At 38.1% G+C, this 12,640-nt stretch overlaps 1 protein-coding gene across 5 annotated transcripts in view; it reads left to right on the top strand.

The window, feature by feature from the left end:
* Tcf4 (transcription factor 4) overlaps nt 1–12,640 on the top strand; it is a 341,691-nt gene that overhangs the window by 2,566 nt on the left and 326,485 nt on the right. For all 5 annotated transcript variants that reach the window (XM_028774176.1, XM_028774173.1, XM_028774174.1 and 2 more), the window contains one exon: nt 557–629. In XM_028774176.1, the coding sequence (XP_028630009.1) occupies nt 557–629 (73 nt within the window). The remainder of the gene's footprint in view (nt 1–556; nt 630–12,640) is intronic.

Raw genomic sequence — 12,640 nt, 5'->3', positions numbered from 1 at the left:
GAGAGAGAGAGAGAGAGAGAGAGAGAGAGAGAGAGAGAGAGAGAGAGAGAGAGAGAGAGAGGGGCTGAGAGACTTGCCTGCGTTGCTCTCATGTTTGAGCTGAAGTGAGAAATTATTGCAGGTGGCATTTTGATTTTGATTTGGGTTTATGTATGGGAGACAAGTCCTGTAACGGGTGGAAAGGGATATTGCCACATTTATGTTATGTCCAAGTATAAAACAACTTTTTCTTCTCCTTTGTCAAACTAGTGTTTTTTAGAAAGGCTGCTGTCCCCCATCTATGTCTTGATAATGCCATGGGGACTGTGTTCAGAATGTAGTAGGACTGTCTGACAATCTAAGTCACCCGAGGAGAAAGCTAACAGTGGTAATGGAGGGGGAGGAGGTTGGGACGGGGTGCCTGGTTTAGTTTTAAGTTGGATGGCTATATGTTTTTTTCTAAATAAAGCCTTAGCATTAACTCTAAGTTATTTATCAAGAGTGTGAGAGATCTTTGGTGAACTCTGATGCCACGAATGTCTTCCTTTCAACTCTGCCATCTCTTTGTTTCCTTTAGATGTTTTCGCCTCCCGTAAGCAGTGGGAAAAACGGACCAACTTCTTTGGCGAGTGGACATTTTACTGGCTCAAGTACGTGAATTCTTTTCTTGGTGTGAAGTTCAGTGTTCTCAGTTGTTTATTTGCTCTTTGTGTATTTTTGGACTCTGTTGAAGTGTTCTGAAAGAAGTCATTGAGTTTTAACCTAGGATGATGTGGTTATTTCATTACCCACCAGCAACAAACTTACCCAGAATGTTGCCTTTCCCAATTCAAGGGAGACCTATTTTCTAAAGCAGGAAAACCCGTATCAGAATTCCATCACAAGTTAAACCTGATTTTTAAAAATATGGTTGTAATTAAACATGTGAGCGTAAGACTGATGTTAATAACATGTGGGCAAATCCATGTTCCTTATTTTAAAATACAGGGGGGAAAATCTGACTTTCATAAAAGGGGAAATAATGCCAGTTATTAGGTCCTGTGTACAATTAACTGTTTTAAAGAAAGCGGCACTTAATTTTTCAGACAAGTCTGTAAATAGCCTCATGCTAGCCTGAGAGGCTAAGTAGGAATTCATTTATCTTTAAACTATCTTGTGGATGCTGGAGCTGTTTGTTTTCTCTCCCTTATCATTGACTTATGCAGTGAATTTAATGTAGCAGATTTGGAGAGACTTAGCGTTTTATACGTGAGACTTCTTTGGGTGATGCTTCTGCAAAAAGGCCGCGGTATTCACAAAGGAATCTGTGTGCACAGTGATTATCTGGCATCTGAGGAGGAATTTTTAGCTTTTTGAGTATCTCTCATTAAAAGTGGGAACTGAAAATGTGACATTTCTGTAAGATGTGTTTGTTTGTTTCTTTTGCTTTATCTTTTTAAAGCCAGCCATTTTAAAATAAGGAGTCAATACATTGTTGCCTGCTGTCCTTTAAGTCCAGGGTTTAAATTCATTGATGCCTCACAAGCAGCTGCAGGATGTTAGAGTTCTGGCCATGGTATATAACAGTCCACTAGGTAGCACCGCTCTGAAGTCAGTCTGGTAAATGTTGACATCTTATAGCTATGAGATGCTAGTGTGTTTGTCTGTCAGCTATGGATATCATTTTTATATATTTGTTTTCATCTGGTGCAACAAGAGCCAAAGAAATCTGTTTAGCTAGATGACTTGTGTACTTTGTGTATTTTTATACAAATAATGTCTTTTACAACTTGGTGTTTTCTATGTGAGTTACTCCTACTGGCTTCCATAAGTTTAGGGGATTTTTCTCTCTTTAACATGATTCAAAAAATACATGGTGCCTCCTATAATTTTACCTTAGCATATTTTGGGGTCTTCTTTGATTAAGAGTATTAATGACAAAATGTTTGCTTTACTGTTTGAGCCCTGTTTCTGGTTCCATTTTTAAAAATTTGCTATTAGCATTCCATATTACAAATTTCTGTATAGTATTCTCTATGTAGCTTTCAGGACAGAAAATGTTAATATGAATGCTTGAAGTAAAGATGAAGACAATGTGTTCTGTAGTCAAGTTAGTGCTTCCTGTAGACATCATCAAAATACTAACCTTATGTCTGGCAGTAATTTCCTTCATGTTTGACTTAAGAAATGTGTGTATAGTTGAAATCTGACTAAAGTAGATGTCAGGCAGGCCCAGAGTTCTCCTTTCAGAGTTAGTATAAAATACTGTTTGCACTTGTAATGATGGACACATTTGGAATAATCTAATGTATTACTTTAGCTGTGATTTAATTTATTAAGACAAATTATAAGTATGAAATATGTTAAATTTAAAAAGACAATTGTTTTATTCAGCTCATGTTCTGTGTTCATGCTCAGTTAAAGTCCTTGTTGAAACGTTGAAGTGTTGGTAGACAGTATAGGATGGATGATTTGAATATGTACTAACTCATTTGGCAAATAGTCACATATCAAAACGTATAGCTGATCAGACAATGATGTGTGTCTGTGTGTGTCTGTATGTGTGTTGTGTTGGTGTGTCTGTGTTTGTATGTGTTGTGTTGATGTGTCTGTGTGTCTGTGTTGTGTTGGTGTGTCTGTGTGTTTGTGTGTGTTTGTTGTCTTGATGTGTGTGTGTGTCTCTGTGTGTGTATTGGTGTATCTGTGTTTGTGTGTGGGTTGTGTTTATGTATCCATAATCCCAGAAAAAGACTTTATCCATGATGACCTGTTAGGCTATTTCTAATGAATATGCAGAGATTATCTTGAAGGTGCTGAGCTTTAAAGCTACCTGGTACCAGTGGTGTAGTTTTCAGGACCAGATGTTTACCTTGTAAGGGTAGAAAGTGTAGGGCTCTTTTATCCTGCCTGCCTGATGGAAATGCAGTGCATTCCTATGGTGCAGGAGGATGGTGACTGAGGTACAAGGGGTGCAGACTGTTAGTTTCCGCATCAGTTAAGGCATAGCAGGACAAGGCGTACATTTCTACACAATACGAGACACCTCTCTTTTAAAACATAAAAAATTATAAAAACTGCACTTTGGCCTTTAACTGGGAGCATGTATTAGGAAACTTTGGATAGAGGAATTATTTCTAAAGTTACTTTAAGTTTTATATTTACCTTCCTGAATGGACTCAGATATGACTTTGAAACTTAGATTCAGGAAAGAGAGTTCTAGACTATAAGTAAATGAGTCCAATTTGGAAAAAAAAAATCAGTGCTTTTTTTTTTTTCTTCCCTAAGTGAGGTCTGGTCATATTTCATGCTGCAAGTTCCCAATAGCTGTTGATCCCATTAATACGTGATATTCTGTTTGAGAATGGAAAGAGTGTGGCCAGATTTGCTTTAATCTTTCATTCCACAAACATAGCTTTTCCTACCACCAGAAGAACCGGGTAAGGCTGCTAGGGTGAATGGAATGTAACCTGAGCTCCAGCCTGACATTCCCGGGGAGCATTTTTCACTTGAAAGGCTTTTGTCAACCCAGGAAAGGACCAGCAGTTTTTGTTTGATGTTTGCAGGTGTTCCACAGAATGCAGTAAAACTGTTCAGCCAGGGTAGACCAGAGCTGCCATGACCTTAACTGGTGGCTCTGGGATTACGTTTAAGGGGTAGCTCTAACCTGTATGGTAATGTGTACAAAGCAATCTGATATCTGTTATATCAGTGATCTTAACATGAACTAAAAGCATCCATATGTGTGCTTGGAAAGTTGTTCTCACTTAAAAAAAAAAAAAAAAGACTGAGTTACCAAAAACAAAGTATCTGTGTTTTAGGGTAAGTTGAGGTTTTATTTCCTGATATAGCACAAGTGTAGTTTATTTGACTATGTTTGAGGCTTTTGGGAACAAAAGATAAACACACTAGAGTTTGACATCATTTGAAAAAAATGATTTTAAAGTTGACCTACTAAAACGATACGACCGTGAACATCTTGTTAGGTTAGCTCTGTTGGCATCTGTGAGCACATGTGAACAGCGAGTCTGTGAAGGATGCTACAGCTTGCTCCTTTAGTTCAAACGTGGAGGCTTCTTCCCCTGTGCTTGCTTACTTCTTAGGTGTTCAGCTGTTGGTAAATGTTGCCAAACCCACTGGTGTTAAAGCAATTAAAAGTAGGGTCAAAGCATCTCGAATTGCTCTGCTGAGCCAGTTTTGGAAAGGGGGAAACAATTCTTGGTTTCCATGTATGTTAGCTTACCTATGTCCCCATGGCATCAAAATGATATGTCGATTGAGTAAAGTCATGGAGAAGGAAAAAATCTGCCTCAATGGACAATTTTATATGATAGAGGAAAAAAAAATTGAAGTGGCTCACACCCTGTGTTCATTTCTACCTGTGTGTCGGTATGAGTTCTTTTGTTGGTGTGGAGAGGAAATTAGTTTTTCTTCAAGGTGTTATAGAGGAGATGCTCCCTACTTTCTTTCGTGTGTGTGTGTGTGTGTGTGTGTGTGTATGTGTATGCAGTACGCATCCCAGTCTGGTACAGATGATCATGGTGGTTATAAAAGTTTTTTTTGCACCAACAGAGAGCTGCTTAATAGATTTTGAAAAGTACAGTAGCATCAGGCAGGTTGTATTAGACTCTCTGTATTTTGGGGTCAGCCCCAAATTAACTCCTAGAACCTCCAGTACATAGCTGAGGAACTCTAGATTGCAGGTGAGGAACGTCCATCCTCAGTATTGAAAATCAGCTTTGATTTGCTGTCTGTGGCATGGAAAACCCTTTATTGGAAATAACACATTGGACTTACCACTGTTTTTTTCTGTCCTTTGTCATCCATAATGGGGTTCAAGGATTGATATGCTGTGTGCGCTGGAAGTGCTTTGCTTAAGTGCCCTCTGAGCAGTTTGCTTAGGTTTGGAACTCTGTTTTAGCTTATTGGTTGCCTGGTGTCCCCTGTGCTCCTTTAGGAGTGCTGGACAGAGTGCCGAGTTGGAGTCAGAGTGTGATGCTACAGACCAACATGGCTTCTGTGGGTTCTGTGTTGTGTATGTAGTCTAGCTTTAATCCTCTCAAGAACACAAGTGAATGCAAACATCAACATGCCTGATTCATAGAACAGGGGAACTGAGGCACAGTGGTAGTCAGCCATGTGTTCACAAGGCAAGAAGTAATGAAATTAAGTTTAAATTCAGGCCTGCCTAGACACAAATCTTTATAGCCCTTCACACACACATATACACATATTCACATTCGCACACATACCAGCCCACACAAAGGCTTCAAGAGCCAGACAGCTCATATTTTTCAAGATTATATAGCTATGAAATATAATATTGAAGCCTGGTATGAAATGCTATTTATGGTCTTTAGAGTAGAAAGCATTAAAAAAACATATTTAAGGTAATGTTACAAATCATATCCACTGTTTTTCTGCCTCAGTGTCCAGATTAAGTTACCCTTTTAAATTATGATGGATTTCCATATGAGCTAGTATATTGTTCTCATATTATCTCATTACTTTTACAGAAAAAATAGAATGGTTATTTTAAAAGTTGTGCTTCTTTTTTTTCCCCCATGGGAAATCTGTATGCAGCTATTTGGGTCCCAGGGAAGACATTTTCAATTATTTTTGTGTCAATAATCAGATCTGAAATTGCAGTAACCCAGTGTGACCTATTAATATCTGAACAAATAAAGCTTTCTTATATTTAAATATAAACCAGCATGCAGTTCATTGTTAGGCCTTTTAATGGAATTCAAGCTCTATAATCCTAACTTCAACCTGTGTCCCTAAAATGAATAGTTTTGGAGGTTTTGATATGTCTGTTACCAGACGTGTGCTTAAAGTGTTAGTCTTCTAAATTCAGAAGGGAGAATGGGTACTCTATTTGACACCAACTTAAGTAAATAAAATGCATTAAACAAGCACGGAGATCCAAGAACTATTGAGACTGAAATGCTTAGCATTTTTGACAACATCAGCAAATTATCCTTCCCCTACTATTGTAATGAGGAAATCACTTAAATAACAGATGAACAGCGAAGTCACATAAACATATATAAGAGAACTATGTAATGAAAGTTTATGCTGTTAATTGCTTGAATCTGTCTTAAATGGTTAGAATCATGGAGCTGGAAAGACTGTCATATAAGCAGTTTTGTTTTGGTTTTGAGCTTAAAATCTTTCCTTTTCGCCTCCCTCTGTATGATAAACAAAGTAATTCTGTAAGCTTTACAGATCAAACATTTACTTCTAATGGTAAACTTCATTTTATATTGGGAATTTGCAACTTTGTTCAGGGTGCGGAGTTGGGTCCTGGTGGCCTCGGGCCTGTGGTCACGATGCTTGGGTGTCAGAATGCTATTGAGGTCTGTTCCCATAAACCAAGATAACAGATCTCAAGTTGCCTCATAAGGAACAGAGTGTGTTCTGAAATGTTCTTCAGTTTACAAGTCTTGAACCAAAATGTTCTTGGCCAAGCCTTTAGAATCTATATGTATGCAGGTTAAATCAGATTCTTATAGAGACATAATGTCTAAATGAGGACCAGGTAGGAGAAGCAGCATCCCCTTTTGCTTAGTTTTGTATTTTATGAGCTATTTTTTATGACCAGGTGTTCTTCAAAGTTAATTAGATCATGCTAAGTCTTAGAGAAGGGAAAGCATATTATCGGCTTTTTTGAAAGGTTATTTTTGTTACAGATTTCTTAATTACACTGATTAAAATTTTCAAAATTGGCCACCAAATTTCTAAGTTTACACGGAAGTTATCCTCTTCCCAATTTAGATCCGTGACCCATTTAGATTCGGTGTGAGCTAGGTGTCTGGGTGGATGCTCTTGATCATAACTCTATGCTTAAGAGAGACATAAGACAAGTAAGTGACTCTAGTCTTTCAGGAAGATGGGCTAGCACTTTGCTGAAAGTAATGTATGTAAGTGTACAGATACACGCATTTCTTTGTATTAGACCACCAGACATGGCAAAATTACTGCAGAGGTTGCCGTATTTACTTTCATTTCAAAAACAAATAAAGGCCCAGTTAATCAGCATATCAAATACCCAGCTGTGTTTAGAACTAGTTCCTGCGGGTAGATTTTAGGCCCACAAGAACGTATTTTATTTAAAGGTACAGCCACTCAGTTGTTCAGATGGTTGCTTTTGTACTTGTGTGTGACAATTAACATGTAATGAGTGACTTTCTAGACTGCCATTGGTAGTAATTACTATATGCAGTTTATTAGCTGCAGTCCATTGTTGGATGTGCCTGTATTGATTTGTTTTGCAAACAACCCTTCACACGTGTGGCAGCATTTGTGCATTACTGGGTAAAGAACCTGTTTCACTTGCTGATGATGGTGTTGCCTCTGGAAACTTTGGCTTCTACATTCTTATGTGGTAGGATACCCCTTTGATCAGTTATTCTAGGTGACTTGTAAAATGGAAGCATCTTTTTCACTTTAAAATTTTATACTCTCATCCTTAGGGAACCCTAAAGATAACCACACCCTGTCTTTGCAAGTAGATAATTTATGGAAAATTAGACTTATAAAAGTATTTAGAGATGCTCACTATTTTATGATTAAAGTATCAAGATCTTGGGAGAGGGTTACATATCTCTTTCCTAAATCATACAGTAGGTTATAGCCAACACAGGACGAGAATACATATGTCCCAACCTTCTAGACGCAGCAGCTGTGCTGCTATTAGTTAAGGTCTGACCTTCTCAGTTGTTATTGACTATATATTTGCGATGGGAAAAAACAAATAAACATATAGTCTACCATTTCAGAAAAAATAACAAAACTGAGATGGTGCTGGATGGGCATTATAATCTGGCTCGCTTGTCATCGCAAGGTCTAATTTGGCTGAGGCAGTTGACGAATAACTGTTAAAATGTATTGTGTTATAAAAAATAACATAGTACGGCCCATGATTAAATATCAGGGCTGTAATTTAATCTCGGGGGTTCTGGTGCTGTTCATAAACCATGTGGCTTTTTTCTGTAACACATGACGTCAGAGTACAGCTTGATTGAATTATGACCCTGGTGGCAGGGCACCTGCCCGTGCTTACTGCATAGCGTGTCAGCATTTCCATTACGAGTTTTTTTTCCCCCTGACATTTTTAACTTTGAATAGTTAAACTTGTCTGATGGTTGGAATATAAACTTTCAGCCCCTTGGGAACAGACTATTTTCTCAATAAAATAGAGAAGGTGGTGACAGAGCCCCATTATGGAATACCTTCTAGAATGTTCTTCCTCGCTTTAATCTTCCATTAATTTAAACATTCCCTTTTTGGGTACTTAGCTGAATGGCAAGACCTCCAAATGGAAGCTTTCTAATCTCAAATTTCGCAAACCAGGGACTTAACTACATAGTCTTTAAAGGAGTTTAAAATTAGTAAAGGATGGAGCATCTACCCAGAATGTTGAAATGATAACTCTGGACAGTCTAGTTTTCATTTTCTGTAAGATGCTGAAGAGCAAGACATGAAAAACATGCAAATTAGCATCCTTTGTAAGTGTTTCTACAGTCACTTACGTTGAGTAAAATTTGGTAAAGGTAGGGTTGGTAAAGGTAGGGTAGGTAAAGGGTAAAAAGATGTATTTATTTATGCCCCATCTAGAGATCTTAGCATAGCTTCTCCGGCTTTGCCCTTTGGGTTTTAGCATGTTGGCAACGGAGATAAGATGTTTAGTTTACCCGGGTCACTATTGAGCCATCTATTTTAATGTGGGCCGTTGGCTTATCTGATAGTTTTTATAATGCACATTAAGCTCACAACCCTCCTAGGCAGTTGTAAGGATATGAAAAACCTTTGAAGAAGAAAGATGTGCCCAAATCATGTAACCCAACAAGAAAACATAGAACATGCATATAAAATCAACATAAATCTTACAGAAGACATGACCACATATAAGTTTAAAAAATTTGTTTATTTGAAATTTTTTTTTTTAAATCAACAAGATCTTGCCAGATAGCCCAGGCAGGCCCTGAACTTTCATCCTCCTTCCTGGGCTTCCTCAACGCTGAGGTTATTGTCTGGTGCTGCTACACCTCGCAGAAGTTTAAATCAATGGAAATGCATTTCTTTTTAATTTTAGGTTTTGAAAGCTTATTGCTTACCAGTGGAACCTACTGATAAAAAGTTTCATGAACACATAGATTTTGGTCCTCAAAGAGGGGCAGCAGGTAACATGTGCATTTAGGGGTTAAATTTGTAGCAAGGTGAGCCAGGTACAGAGCCCATTCCAGGAGACTGTCCTGTCCTTGCTCTGCCGTGGAATCACTGTCATCTAGGTACACAACACAGCTCTCATGCTTTAAATGTCAGTTGTTTTATTGTTTTTTTTTTTTCTAAATTTGAATTTCCTAAGGGGTGTAACAGATTATAACCCAGTGCCTTCCAAAATCACAATTTCTTAATGATAATATTGGGTGTGGAAATTGGAAGATTTTGTTTTTCAAAAATTTTAATGCAAATTAGTTTCCTATTCTTCCTATGATCTTTACACAGGGATTTTTTTTTTCTTGATCCCAAATGATAGCTCCTCTGGAGAAATTTTTCATCAAACTAAATTCTGGAAATCAATCACTCTCTCTCTCTCTCTCTCTCTAATGTTTGTTGCTAAGAAGCCAATTCATACTTCTAACATGATAGAGTCTTAAAACCCATCTCTTAAATTACAAAATGCAATATGAGCCCCACCAACATAGTTCAGGAGATGTTACACCTGCTCAGAAAGAAAAAGACTACACATTTAAAAAATTTTAATATTGCAAAGGTTCTTCATCTTCTTTATTGCCTGTGCCATCCTCATCACCAGTGTCAGAGCTAGCAGGAAAATGTACTAGTCGTGGTTGGCATGTGGTAATTCACGAGTACATTTGAAACGCTGTCCCAACGATAGTATTACCTCAGCCCAAACTTACATGATGTCTGTGAACAAAACTGTGAGATAGCCACATTCTTTTTTGAAAGAACTATCACAGTTGTATTACAAGCAGGGAAAAAAATGCATATATGTATGTATCCACCAACCCTCTCCCCAAGTGTCAGAGATGACAATGTCCCTCTGTGACCACACTCAATGTAGCAGGTGTATCTAGTTAGAAATGGCCACAGACTCAAGTGTGGGTTGAGATCAACTAAGGGGAACTTGTTGATGAACAGCTGCATATGCCACAGAATAAAAAACAAAAACATAATCCAACATCTTCCAAAAGAATAGTTTAGCTACACTGAAAACTTCTCTTGTGGTCTTATGTATCCTCTTGATCGTTTCCCCCCTTTAAAAACAATAAAGGGTTTATACTGGAAATGTTTTACATCTCACAGTGAAACCTTTTCTTTTAAAATTTATTTATTTATTTACTGTGTACTAGTGATGTGTTCGTGGGTGTGTGCGTGGAGGTCAGAGGACAACTTTGAGAAGTTGATTCTCTCTAGTTTCATGAGAATGCTGGGGAGAATCCAGCTCACTCAGGTCAGGGAGGACAAGCCTCTCCATACTGTGCTGATGATATTCTGGTCAGTTGTAAACAAGTTAAGGTCTTCTGGGAAGAGAGAAACTCAATTTAAAAAAATGTTTCCAGAAGATTGGCCTGTAGTCAAGCCTGTGGTACATTTTCTTGATTAATGATTGACCAGTGAGGGCCCAGCTCACTTGAGTGGTGCCCTGCTTGGGCCTAAGGTCCTGAGTTGTATAGAAAAGCAAACTGAAAGCTAAGTGTGATTGATAGTGCATGCCTTCAATACTAGCACTTGAGGCAGAGGTTAAGTGGATCTCTGAGTTCGAGGCCAGCCTACTCTACATAGTGTGTTTTAGGACAGTCAGGGATACACGGAGTTGTCTCGAAAACCTCCTTTCCAAAACCCAAAACCCACAGAAAAACCAAAAACATAAGTTGAGTGAGCAGTTGAGAGTAAACCACTTAAGAATCATTTGTTCGTGGCCTTTGCTTCATTGCTGCCTTGGGTTCCTACCTTGGGTTCCTGCCCTGCCTTTCTTTCATGATGGAACTATAACTGTAAGCTACAAGGCAGAAATAAACCCTGTCCTCCCCACATCGCTTTCAGTTATGCTCATCGTAACAATCGAAAACAAACTAGGATACTTGTAGATTTTGGCCATCAGGTACTAACAATATTGAAAATCAAATGTACATTTTCAGACATGATCTGTTCTTCTAATTTTGAAAAGATTGTCTCGTGTGTGTGTGTGTGTGTGTGTGTGTGTGTGTGTGTGAAATTATGTGAGTGGTCCATGGACATCGGAGTAAGGAACTACTCTGTACCTTTTCTTCTTGAGCTAGTGTCTGATACTTTACCTGGAGGTAGGCTGGTGGCCAGCTAGCCCCAGAGACCATCATGACTCCATTCCCCAGAGTACTGTTGAGTAGCCATGCTAGGGATTTGAACTAAAGTTCTTGTGCATACTCACTGAGCGGTATAGTCAGCCTAAACACTGTTGGTTTTAGGTTTTGGTCCTTGTTTGGGTAACTGCTCTCTTGGGCATCTTCATCCACTAACTGATGCACCAACCACTGAATGCTTTTCTCATCTCTGATCTGCAATTTGTCTTGTACTTTAAATTATGAATTAATTAACTTATGTATGTGTATATGTATGTATGTACAAGTACCACATCACGCGTGTGGGAGACCAGAGAATGAGGAAAACAGTTCTATTCTGGAATCAGGTGTGTCCAAAGGAACAACCTCTGCTCTTCAGGTTGGGATGTAAGTACCTTTACCCACTGAGTCGTCTCAACAACTATCAGCTAGTTACTTTTAGCTACTAGGTTAATTTTCTTCTGCCATGATTTTATTACCTTTTTATTATTCTTTTATCTTTCTGCCCCATGTAGAACAATTTTCCTTTTACACAATATGTACTCTTATAGTGTTAAGAGAATTCTGGTCTTGGTTGTTGAAAGAATGTTGAGGAGTTTGGGATAACGCAACGACATAATTTTTTTTCTTAATTTGGGGACGTGAATATGTTGATGGAGTTATTAAGAATGATAAATTTCCGTGTACTCATTTGCTTAGTTGTTCATTCATTTATTTTGTAAAAGTTTTTTTTTTCTCTCTTGAGAGTGGCTACAAATTGCCGTGTTACTATGGGGATATCATGGTGCTGTGAGAGATAATAAGTGTCAGCCTCTGCATTTAAGTGGAGGCTGCTGCTGTTGGTGTTAGATACAAATGCTGCTGTGATTCATCTGGAAAATGCTTTTAAATTAGGTGATGCAGACTTCTACAAAAGATGAGCTTCAGATATAGTTCCGTTTCCAATTGAAATATCAATGTTAGAATCTGTGTGTGTGTGTGTGTGTGTGTGTGTGTAAAGGAAGGAAGCTTAGAATGAGTGTGGAAGTTGGACCTTCAGGTGGGTTGTTATGAAATGTACTCTCAAATTTAGTACCAGAGTCTTTATGGGAAGTGATTACAATTATGCCTCATTTGTCATTTTTGAGCAGAAATTTAAAATTTGTAAGTATGAGATTGAGTTACTTGACACTTAAAATGCCTTTTAAAAAAATCTTCACATTTGAAATTCTGTAATATTTATTTTATAATTTATACACAGTAACAGTGTTTATTTTTTTAAATTTCATTTACTCTGTGTGTGTGAAAATGAGAGAAAGGCAGGGACAGAAACAGACAGACAGACAGACAGACAGACA

The sequence above is a fragment of the Grammomys surdaster genome, unplaced genomic scaffold (genome assembly GCF_004785775.1).
Source record: "Grammomys surdaster isolate TR1022 unplaced genomic scaffold, NIH_TR_1.0 239, whole genome shotgun sequence".
Taxonomy (NCBI): Eukaryota; Metazoa; Chordata; class Mammalia; order Rodentia; family Muridae; genus Grammomys; species Grammomys surdaster.
This window is presented reverse-complemented; position numbering and strand designations above follow the sequence as displayed.